This window comes from Gigantopelta aegis, chromosome 8 (genome assembly GCF_016097555.1).
Source record: "Gigantopelta aegis isolate Gae_Host chromosome 8, Gae_host_genome, whole genome shotgun sequence".
NCBI lineage: Eukaryota > Metazoa > Mollusca > Gastropoda > Neomphalida > Peltospiridae > Gigantopelta > Gigantopelta aegis.
The window spans coordinates 22032288-22044367 of NC_054706.1; the positions used below are offsets into that span (position 1 = coordinate 22032288).

General features: G+C 37.6%; 1 protein-coding gene across 2 annotated transcripts in view; it reads right to left on the reverse strand.

Annotated features, from left to right (window-relative positions):
- Nucleotides 1–2032: 2032 nt before the first annotated feature.
- Nucleotides 2033–12080, reverse strand: part of LOC121380063 (neuronal acetylcholine receptor subunit alpha-7-like) — a 43393-nt gene continuing 33345 nt past the window's right edge. For both annotated transcript variants that reach the window (XM_041508805.1, XM_041508804.1), the window contains exons 5-8: nucleotides 11091–11545; nucleotides 8993–9079; nucleotides 5541–5656; nucleotides 2033–3137 (exon numbers count right to left, since the gene is read on the reverse strand). In XM_041508805.1, coding sequence (XP_041364739.1) covers nucleotides 2688–3137; nucleotides 5541–5656; nucleotides 8993–9079; nucleotides 11091–11545 — 1108 coding nt within the window. In that variant the 3' untranslated portion in view covers nucleotides 2033–2687. The remainder of the gene's footprint in view (nucleotides 3138–5540; nucleotides 5657–8992; nucleotides 9080–11090; nucleotides 11546–12080) is intronic.

The window sequence follows — 12080 nt, forward strand, 5'->3', positions numbered from 1 at the left end:
AGTTAATATTTAACACATGTGGTCAGTTTTCTACTGGACTAAAAGCGCTGCAAAGTAGTATGATATTAAATGTTTCTAGCATTTGTATTTGAATAGGTCATCAGCGATCGCCAATCCGTTAAGCTACTCATTGGTGATACTGTGTCTTTATTGAAATTTTGAGAGCGGGACGTAGCCCAGTGATACAGCGCTCGCTCCAGCCAGTGCACCACGACTGGTATATCAAAAGCCGTGGTATGTACTATCTTCTCTATAGAATGGTGCATATAAAAGATCCCTTGCTGCTAATCGAAAAGAGTAGCCCATGAAGTGACGACAGTGGGTTTCCTCTCTCAATACCTGTGTGGTCCTTAACCATATGTCTGACGCCATATAACCGTAAACAAAATGTGTTGAGTGCGTCGTTAAATATAACATCTCCTTCCTTGTATTTGAACAGGTCATCAGCGATCGCCATTCCTTTAAGCTACTCATTTGTGATAATGTGTCTTTGTAGAAATCTTTACCGCCCAATCCTTGATAGAAGCAGATTTCGCTCAACATATGTCCTCGTTTTAGGCTCTGAATTTGAATTTTGTGAACAAACAACACCACCCGTAAAGCAGTACATTTTATTGCTTAATTACACCAGACATACATTCACGTGCAATCATTTTAATTGTGATACGGTGATTTTCGTTGATTTCCTGACCATGTAAAACAAACATAACAAAGAGCCGTTTGATCAGATCATGTCTTCACATACTGGAGACAAATTAATGCAGAGATTCGGGGGATGGGGGCGAAAACAGCGGTTACACCGCCATTCGGTTTCCTAATCATACATTCGCACCTTTTTAACACTACAAATACAAATCGTTGCACGACCCTTGCGTCATTCGTTCAATTGTAAATCAGATCTTGAAAGTTTAGGACGTAGCCTATTAAACTATTGTTTTAACAATTATCTTGTTTCTATGGAACACCACAAAATACGGACACTGGAACAACGTGACCTAGAAACGTAGAAATGTCATGTAACTAGAACAGTTTATCACTGACAAATATCAGATACTGTGGAAATATCAGAGATATCTAAGACAATAATAAGGCAAAATATACAAAGCGTGTTAACATTGATCACAATGTTCTCAAACAACGTCTAGAATTTATTTGTGATCAAAACTTGCAAACATATTATGACACTATCAAAAACTTAATTAATTGTTCTGAGTATCTACTAGAAAATATAAACTAAGGGATTTTTTTTTGGTCTGTTTTGTTTTGTTTAACGATAACACTAGAACACATTAATCATCGGCTATTGGATGTTAAACATATTGTCATTTTGACACAGTCAAAGAGATGAAAGACACTTTTCCATTAGTAGCAAGGCATCTTTTATATGCACCATCCCACAGACATGATAGCACATACGACGGCCTTGGATATACCAGTCGTGGTGCACTGGCTAGAGCGAGAAATAGCCCCATAGCCCCCCCCCCCCCACCCCACCACCCCTGCCCCCACTAAGATCGATCCTAGACCGATCGCGCATCAAGCGAGCGTTTTACCACTGGGTTACGTCCCGCCCAAAATGTGGGAGAAAGTCTGCAGCTTTAAGCACGAAACTGCATGGATACAGACACGTTCATCTTTTTCAGCGTGTACACTAAACAATACACGGTGATAACACAGTGATGATGTGGTTAAATATGTACAGTCTTCCAGTATCTGTTTCAGTTAATGAACTAGTGTGCGTGATATTTTGCATAGATGAATGATGAAATATAACAGCACAGAAGACATTTGCAATGGACTGTTGTTTCGTTAGACGGGCCATTGTCCCTTACATACATTCGCAATGCACACGTAGATATGTTAGCTAGTCCCTGGTGTAATTCTATGGTAGATATATTCACACCTGTCGATGCACGTCCATCTCTAGTTTGTTATGAAAGCGTATATCGAATTTCCATTGTTAAATTATAATGTAAAATTACACGTAGTTTTAAATCGTTGAATTCATAGTACATAATATGTTGACATAAAATATGGGTATTGCTTTTAATACATTACCACTCAGACAAACAGAAAACACAAGCAGATAGACATATAAACTGGCAGACAGACAAACAAACAGAATGAGAGACACCTACTGGGAATTCAAGCACGATTTCCGTGTTCCGGTTCAGATATAATAGGTTTTCATAGTTCATCTTGACCTAGCAATACGGTTTTCCTTAAGTCAACTTGACATCAAATAATAAATTTTGTCTTAGGTCAACTTGACCTTAGTTGGTCAACTTAACCTCCTTTGATCATCATGTTATACACGATCACAGTCATAATTTGATTCATTATTCATACAACCAACATTACAGTAATTTCGCACGATACAAACAAGAATATTTTCACTTATGTTACCCTATCATACATCACAGAGCTATGTACACAATGGGACTATCAAACTTTGCATAATCGCGATCATGGTAGTATATGTATACTAATGTATCTCTGTACAAAGGAGAGTCCAGTGTGCACGCAAGAATCACGGTTAAAACAGGAATGCCCATTTTATATCAGCTTTAGTATTTTTTCGTTGAGAAATGGGGGTATGGGTGGGGGGATCACTGTCACAACATGCGACAACAATATGTTCCAATTGTTCTATGCCAAATAAGCAATCACAGTTTTATTAGCGAGATTCAGGTTTCACCTTTGGCGATTTTTAACATGGTATTCTCGGGTATTTTTGTGTACGTCAGCATGGGTAGTATCACAACCAAGCAGCTAAATATGAACAGGAGATAGAAGACGAAGAAGATCCGGTCCAGTATCAACGCGATGGCCTTCCACTCCTTGATTAAAGTCTCTCGCCTGTCTTTGTCTGAGATTCTTCGCTTCAAGATCTTCGTGAAGTCCTTCATCTCACACAACTTCTTGTCTATCGCCGTCAGGTGGCCCAACTGGTTCAGCGTATCCTTTGATGGAGGAGGTAGAACGTCTACAGGAGCTTTAGGGTCCTGGCTAATCGCGTTGTCAGCAGTCACATCAGCAATACTAGACTCTACAGCCTCGTCTCGTGATTTGTCCTGCTGAAGAGGCTTCACGAGATCTCCCATCATCAGAAGTCTGGCACACACATCAAAGAGAACCTAAAAAAAGAGTTTAGTTTATTAAACAGGCTCAGACACCTCCCATCATCAGAAGTCTGGCACACACATCAAAGTTCAACTAAAAAAGAGTTTAGTTTATTAAACAGGCTCAGACACCTCCCATCATCAGAAGTCTGGCACACACATCAAAGAGAACCTATAAAAGGAGTTTAGTTTAAACAGGCTCAGACACCTCCCATCATCAGAAGTCTGGCACACACATCAAAGAGAACCTAAAAAAAGAGTTTAGTTTATTAAACAGGCTCAGACACCTCCCATCATCAGAAGTCTGGCACACACATCAAAGTGAAACTAAAAAAGAGTTTAGTTTATTAAACAGGCTCAGACACCTCCCATCATCAGAAGTCTGGCACACACATCAAAGAGAACCTAAAAAAGGAGTTTAGTTTAAACAGGCTCAGACACCTCCCATCATCAGAAGTCTGGCACACACATCAAAGAGAACCTAAAAAGGAGTTTAGTTTATTAAACAGGCTCAGACACCTCCCATCATCAGAAGTCTGGCACACACATCAAAGAGAACCTAAAAAAGGAGTTTAGTTTATTAAACAGGCTCAGACACCTCCCATCATCAGAAGTCTGGCACACACATCAAAGTGAAACTAAAAAAGGAGTTTAGTTTAAATAGGCTCAGACACCTCCCATCATCAGAAGTCTGGCACACACATCAAAGAGAACCTATAAAAGGAGTTTAGTTTAAACAGGCTCAGACACCTCCCATCATCAGAAGTCTGGCACACACATCAAAGAGAACCTAAAAAAAGAGTTTAGTTTATTAAACAGGCTCAGACACCTCCCATCATCAGAAGTCTGGCACACACATCAAAGTGAAACTAAAAAAGAGTTTAGTTTATTAAACAGGCTCAGACACCTCCCATCATCAGAAGTCTGGCACACACATCAAAGTGAAACTAAAAAAGGAGTTTAGTTTAAACAGGCTCAGACACCTCCCATCATCAGAAGTCTGGCACACACATCAAAGAGAACCTAAAAAAGGAGTTTAGTTTAAACAGGCTCAGACACCTCCCATCATCAGAAGTCTGGCACACACATCAAAGAGAACCTAAAAAGGAGTTTAGTTTATTAAACAGGCTCAGACACCTCCCATCATCAGAAGTCTGGCACACACATCAAAGAGAACCTAAAAAAGGAGTTTAGTTTATTAAACAGGCTCAGACACCTCCCATCATCAGAAGTCTGGCACACACATCAAAGAGAACCTAAAAAAAGAGTTTAGTTTATTAAACTGGCTCAGACACCTCCCATCATCAGAAGTCTGGCACACACATCAAAGAGAACCTAAAAAAGAGTTCAATTTAAACAGGCATGTGGGTATGTTTTTAAAGATGTAAAGTTTGTTTTGTTTAACGACACTACTATTAATAATCGGCTATTGGATGTCAAACATTTGGTAATTTTGACGTACAGTCTCAGAGATGAAACCGGCTACATTTTTCCCCATTGGTAGCAAGGGATCTATTGTATGCACCATCCCACAGACATGATGGCACATACCACGGTCTTTGATATACCAGTCGTGGTGCACTGGACGGAAGGAGAAATAGCCCAATGGGTCCACCAACGGGGATCGATCCCAAACCGACCGCGCATCAAGCGAGCGCTTTACCACTGGGCTACGTCCCGCCCGCGTTTAGATATAAAATCTAAACTACAATGAAAAAGTAAGAACAGTCAAACCTGCTCCAGCAGCCTCTTGTGCTTAGCAGCTATCTGTGTTAAGTGGCCACATTTGACTTATCCCAAACTAATATAGTATAAACTAACTTCCATTCAGTAGCCACTCGTCTTAAAAGCTAACGTTTTGATACATTTTTCGGTGGCTGGTTAACACCGCTTTGACGTTGCATTACTCCATTATACAGTATTGTGATAACAAGAACGCCTACACTCGCCAAAATATGCCCTTAAGTATTTCACCAGCAAGTCACTGATTGTTTTTTATTTTTTATTATTTCTTGTTTGGTTTTGGGGTTGTTGTTTTTTTGTTGGTTTTTCTTTCTTTCTTTCTTTTTTTTTTTTTTTTTTTTTTTGGGGGGGGGGTTGTTTGTTGGTGGGTTGTTTTGGGGTTTTTTGGTTTGTTTTTTGGCTTTTTTTTGTTGCTTTTATTTTTGTTTCTTTTTAGATTTGTTTGGCAAATGTATCACCCATCTACAGATCTATATAATTCCCAGTTCTGTAACTCGCCACAGAACATGACAAACCATCAGTAATTTGTATTTGATGGGTCTGCAGCGATTTGCGACGAACCAGACTTTACTGGAACCAGGCTTTAATCTGGTCTCACGTTGTATGCAATTCGCATTATATGTCTAGCTAGACCACGTTTTGAATCGAGGGTATCACAAGTCCTAGAAGACTCACCTGTTTCGCAGGAGCTGGGAGGTTGGCTCTGTGTCCATACGCTGCCAGGTTGACCACGAGGACGTTTAGAAACACAGACAGGGTGATGAGGATCATGTTCAGACAGTAGTAAGTGCCTGAAATTATCAACATTAGAAACATAAATAAGTAGAAGAAAGGAATGTTAGTCAAGGGTTCCCAGTCTCAAGCTCATCGAGTGAGCAGCTAACATCAGCGGTGAATGCAGCTGTCACCATGAAATGGATCATGTTCACACAGTAATACGTGTCTGGAATTACAAACATTAGAAACATAGCAAATATGAGAAAATGTAATATTATTAATTTACTAAATGGATTAATGGAATATAAACATTTGTTTGTTTAAAGAGACATTCCTGAGTTTGCTGCTTTGTAAGATGTTTCCGACTAATAAAATATTTCTACAATTAAACTTACATATTAAATATATTTTCTTGTTTAGAATATCAGTGTCTATATAGTCAATGTGTTTCTTGTCATCTTAATATTTGTAAGAAGCCCAAACTGGATTTTTCTTCAAATAACTTCGTACGTACGAAAAAAATGTTAGAACGATCAGAAACACGTCTAAGATACAGGTACTAATATTTTATGCAGGACAATATACAATGTAATAACAATCGTTAAAAAGTATCTGTTCGTTGATAACATCTTAAAAATTGCAGCAAACCCAGGAATGTCCCTTTAACAAAACCATTAAAGTAAATTGATTTATTAATCACCGACTATCGGTTGTCATACATTTGGTAATTCTTACATATAGTCTTAGACGAATCCTGTTACATTTATTTTCATTACCAGCATATTCTTTTATATACACATTCCCAAAGACATAATAACACATACCACTGCTTTTGACAGACACTGACTGAGACGGGGGAAACCCGATCAGAAATTGAATGAATGTTTAACGCACCACAACAAAAAAAAATACAAATCGGATGTTGGTTGTTAAGCACAGTTAAATATATGAATATGATTCATTGTTTTATTTACCACACCACAAACCATTGGCTGTCGAGTTCCAAACGTATTACTGCCATATCAAGCCGCGCTTAGTTTAAAGTAACTAGATGTGGGCAGTAACAAAGAACGTGGTATTGTGGTATAGGACGTTTTTCACAGATAAAAAAGGTCTAAACCAAAAGGAACACTGATTGGCGTATTTTGGGAGGAAGGCAACTACACTTCTGTCACCTCTACCACGTGGATATGCTGCTGCGAATCATTCATACCATAGTTGGCACAAACCGAAAATTATATACCACGGTTTTATATATCTAAACAGAAGATCAAAAGTTAAAGTTAAAGTATTGTTTTGTTTAATGACACTTCTAGATCGCATTGATTTATTGGATGTCAAACGTTTAGTAATTCTGACATAGTCTTAGAGAGGAAACCCGCGACATTTTTTTCCATTAGTAGCAAGGGATCTTTTATATGCACCATCCTACAGGCAGGATAGCAAATACTACGGCCTTTGATGTGTCAGTAGAGATGCACTGGCTGGAGTGACAAAATAGCCCAATGAGCCCACCGACGGGGATTGATCCCAGACCGACTGCGCATCAAGCGATTGCTTTACCACTGGGCTACGTCCCGCCTCTGACTGTGGGTCAGTGTATGGATAACGTCTACCCAGGTTGATCGACGTTACAATCTGACGAGAACGGGTATACACATACTGAAACGCAGAACAAACGCAACAAATGTTTCGTGGTGTTATGTTTACAGTGAATTTAATAATTGACAATAACTAATGAAAGACGTTAGGCGAAGTGATTCACTATCAGGTGCTCAACCTTAGGAGGACTGCTACTCCACTGGGAGATCTCACCGGCCTCGGTGGCGCAGTGGTTAAGCCATCAGACTACAGACTGGTAGGTACAGGGTTCGCAGTCCGGTACCGGCTCCATCCCAGAGCGAGTTTTTAAGGGCTCAATGGGTAGGTTTAAGGCCACTACACCCTCTTCTCTCTCACTAACCACTAACTAACTAACAACTAACCCACTGTCATGGACAGACAGCCCAGATAGCTGAGGTGTGTGCCTAGGACAACGTGTATGAACCTTAATTGGATATAAGCACGAAAATAAGTTGAAATGAAATGGGAAATCTGTAACAGGATGTTTCATCCCCTGCACAGCCCGTAGGAGGACTGCCACAATAAGGATTGAACAATTTACATCTAACAGGACTTTGTTACGGAAAGCCTTTATGTCTGATCAAAATAACCATATAAATGGTTGTAAATCGAGGTATACAATGCACTCGTTTGTAGCTATAAAAAACACATAAGCATTAATCTAACTGCAAAATATATATATATTTGATGACAAATTTAAACAATATTGTCAAAACGAATTTGAAAACAAAACATCGTGCATAAAAGTGACACCAATACAAAATTAGCATTATGTAGTAACCCATATAATAATTGTACAAGGGCTACTTATTTAGATTTGCTACCTATAAAACATAAATATTTTGTTAAGAACAAGCTCACATAATTGAAATATTGAAACTGATAGATATAACAATCCCAAAATTCCAAGAGAAAAAAATACTGGTCCATTTTGTCCAAACATGATTGAGACAGAATAGTACTTTTAATTGTAACAAAATTTATGAAGGAAGAAACATATATCTCAAAAACTTAATCTTTAAAAATAACGATACACAAAATATTTCGATCCAAGATTGATTAAATTATATTTTTTACTAATTTTAAAGCTCTTAAATAGACACAATTGTACTAACTTAAGTAAGTTTATAATCAAGACTGAGATCGTGAGAAAAAAAAATAGTATACATACTTAATTTGACATTTGTTTTATTAGATATTACAATATATTTGTATATTAATTTTAAACCTCTTAAATAGACACAACTGTACTAACTTAAGTAAGTTTATAATCAAGTCTGAGATCGTGAGAAAAAAATAGTACACATACTTAATTTGACAGCATTTGTTTTATTAGATATTACAATATATTTGTTTGGTTGTTTTTTTTACTTTTCAGTTTTGAAGATTTTTGTTGCGTATGCGTATGCTGTTCCAGTGGGGGTTTTTTTACTTTTCAGTTTTGAAGATTTTTGTTGCGCATGCGTATGCTGTTCCGTGGGTTTTTTTACTTTTCAGTTTTGAAGATTTTTGTTGCGTATGCGTATGCTGTTCCAGTGGGGTTTTTTACGAATTAACTGTGCTGTCACTCAATACATATTGCAGACGTTAAAAAAATAAATTCCAATTATGATTCCATTAGCTCTGTAGGAAATTGTAGTCAAACCTAATTGCTAGTATAGTCTGGGATTTTTCGAACACCGTACACCAAGGTATTAAAATTAATTTAACATAATTATAAAACTGAGTTCAATATCGTGTAGTCTTACGACTGATTAATGCGATAATAAGAAAGTATATTTTCTTACCCAGTAAAGGCATTGTCGATGTACCTGGTGGCAAATTTTTTTCTAAGATCTTAAGTAAGATGAAAAACGCTATAAACACCGTCAGGCCTGAAACAGACATTAAAACAAATTGACAAACATTTTAAATAAAGCACAATTAACGAATGCATTACATACATGAGTAACACAACATTACATCGACTGACCATTGCATTGTAAACATTAATTTAGAAAACAGGGATTTATCTAGACATTCTGTGGTACAAAACATGGGACCCTTCTGAAAAGCAAGTGGCAGTGAACATTCCCAGTGTGATGTGTGAAACATTTTTGTAATTACAGTTGAATCCCGTTGGTTCGAATCCCGTTGGTTCGAATCCCGTCGGTGCTTGAGAAATATGTCTGTTCTGCTAAATTAATTTAACAATGGTGCAACGTATCATTCAGTGGCCTTAAAAAATCCCAATTATGATTAAATTCCACGAATTTTCCCAATCTCGTCACACATGGAACCCTGTCAAATAATTGTGGATAAATTCCTATAAAAAGGAAAACTAAGTATCAAAATATGTTCACTGAAACTGAATTTTATTTTAATAATTTTAAAATGCTGTGTCGATTATCGTTGGAAAAATAAATGTAAAAAGTAAAACAATGAGCATAGGGAATTACACATTCTACATCCAAGTTGAATTTACAATATTTCTTTATTTTCACTTTCATTTAATAAATAACTAAAATCAATCGATCCGACACAATCTCATAATCTTTGCACAAATAACTCGAGAATACCGAAATTGTAATAATCATAATTATATGATTACACACCGTCTTTACAGAGTCGCGTTCAATACGACTATAATCCGTCTCAGCATTCTTTAAAAATGTTTGTTTTGTAAATAATGTTAGTTTGGTTTGACGTAAGATGAAAAGTAAAAGTGTTTTGGAAATAAAACAAAACTATATGTGTGTGCAATTTGCAAATCAATCGGCTCAGAAATAAATAATTTGTAGTAAATTCCATAGCATGAAAAAAGGCGTTCCCTGTGGGACGGACTACAGATTCTTATTTTATCGTGTCGTATGAAATCGGCAAATACACAAACACTGGCAAATTGACTGTCGGTAGCTAGATAAGACTGTCAAAGAAAGATGAACTAAGGTAGCAAACGTTTCGGCAACATTCTTCTGACATTACATTACAGTTCCGTCAGTCGTTATCTAAAGACTTTCCAATATAGTTTAAATTATATCATTTACTTGTACTTTTTATGGACATATATTTGAAGGTACAATGTTTACATTTGAAAGCAAACATTAATCGACAATTTTATCTGGAAGCCTTCACTATGCACCTTTGAGATAGAGCCTTTAATCAATTTTGTAAAATATCAAGGGAAGACCGATGTATTGAAATATAATTGTCTTACGGCCAATAGGTTCTGGTTTCACATCAGAGTATCCGTGTCAATTTAGACTGATGATTAATGGACCTGTGGGAATGGGAAAACCCACCAGCCACTTATATAACTAACCGTCTAACCCTGTTATGGACACACTGACCAAATCATAGGTATGTGTCAAGAACAGCGTGTTTGGACAGAACGTTTCTTTCGCTTAAATATTCCAAAATTGTCTTCGGATGTCATGTTTTGTTTTACTCCTTGATCTATTTTAAACACTCTGATCGGATATAAGTTAATTCAGAGTTTATCTTTTATTGTAAATCAACAATAAGTACTTACCTACCCAAGATTATTTTTGTTTTGGGGGAAGCAGATAAAAATATCAAGATACGTTTTCTCATTTTTAGGGGCCAACTGTTTCTGTCTTGCCATCCTCCCACCCACACACACACATACACACCCACCAAACACACACACACACACACACACACACACACACACACCGCACGATACGCTGACATTCTGATATAACACAGAACACCAACACACTCCTTTCAATAACCGTCATTGCTTAACGATAGTAATTTTGATTAATTCTTGGGAAAACATTTTTTCCCCTTTTCCTAAAGAGAGATATTTTGGGATTTACAGCACACGCCAACTCTAAATCGATAACTGTGACGCCACACAACTAACTGTGTTATATATCTCACCAAGCTGCATCTTGGCCGGCGACTCCGGCGGGATCCAGAAGAGGACGAGAGTGATGGATGTGAGCAGCACGCACGGCAGGATGAGGATGTAGTTGTAGAGGGTCGCTCTCCGCTGGAAGATCAGGTTGTAACGCAGGTCTATGAATGTCCCGGGACAGCACGTGTACTTCTGCACGTTCCGTATCGCAGGGACGTCGATGATGATCCAGGAATTGCTCTCAACATACGCCGTGAGATCGATGTAGTTCTTGTTGTCCAGGAACTTCAGATCTAGCTGGCTCCCGTCATACGTCCACGAGCCGAACTTGAGGGTGCAGTTCTGGACGTCAAAGGGAAAGTTCGTCACGTCTATTGGACACGATATTCGGTACACCGCCTGAGGCATCCACAGGATAGAACCACTGTGTTCGAACACGCACAGGACCTTTCTGTGTTCATCAAGTCGGTAATCTGCACTGGATGAAATAATTTTAGTGTGTAATTTAAACTGTCTTTCATCAAATCGGAAAATATGCTTTAAAATTAAATTTGACGAATATTGTTTTGTTAAAGGCACAGACCATAGTTTCAAAATGGACACTGAATGTAGTTAATCTACAAACCTGTAACACACTTGAATAAAGTTACAACAGAGAGTAACAAGAGTCTGTGACGATAACACCAGAACATATCCTTAAAAACAGACTAGAACTCGAATCATTAACAGCTACTTCTCAGATGCACGTGTGTTTTTTAAAATACGAAAAATGCATTTTGTGATATTAGAAACATCAGGATGACCAGAAACACTTCGGTTATACGAAAATGAATAATCTAAACAATAAAATATAAGTAATGTTTGATTTCAGCGATCATATACGGCTCTAAGAGTGAAAAATATGCTGTAGTGTTTAAAAACTGGGGTCTGTCCCTTTAATTCACCAAAATGTAATTCGCAACTCAGAAAAATACAGTTAATTAAAGAGCCACAGTTTTGTTATATTTTCTTTG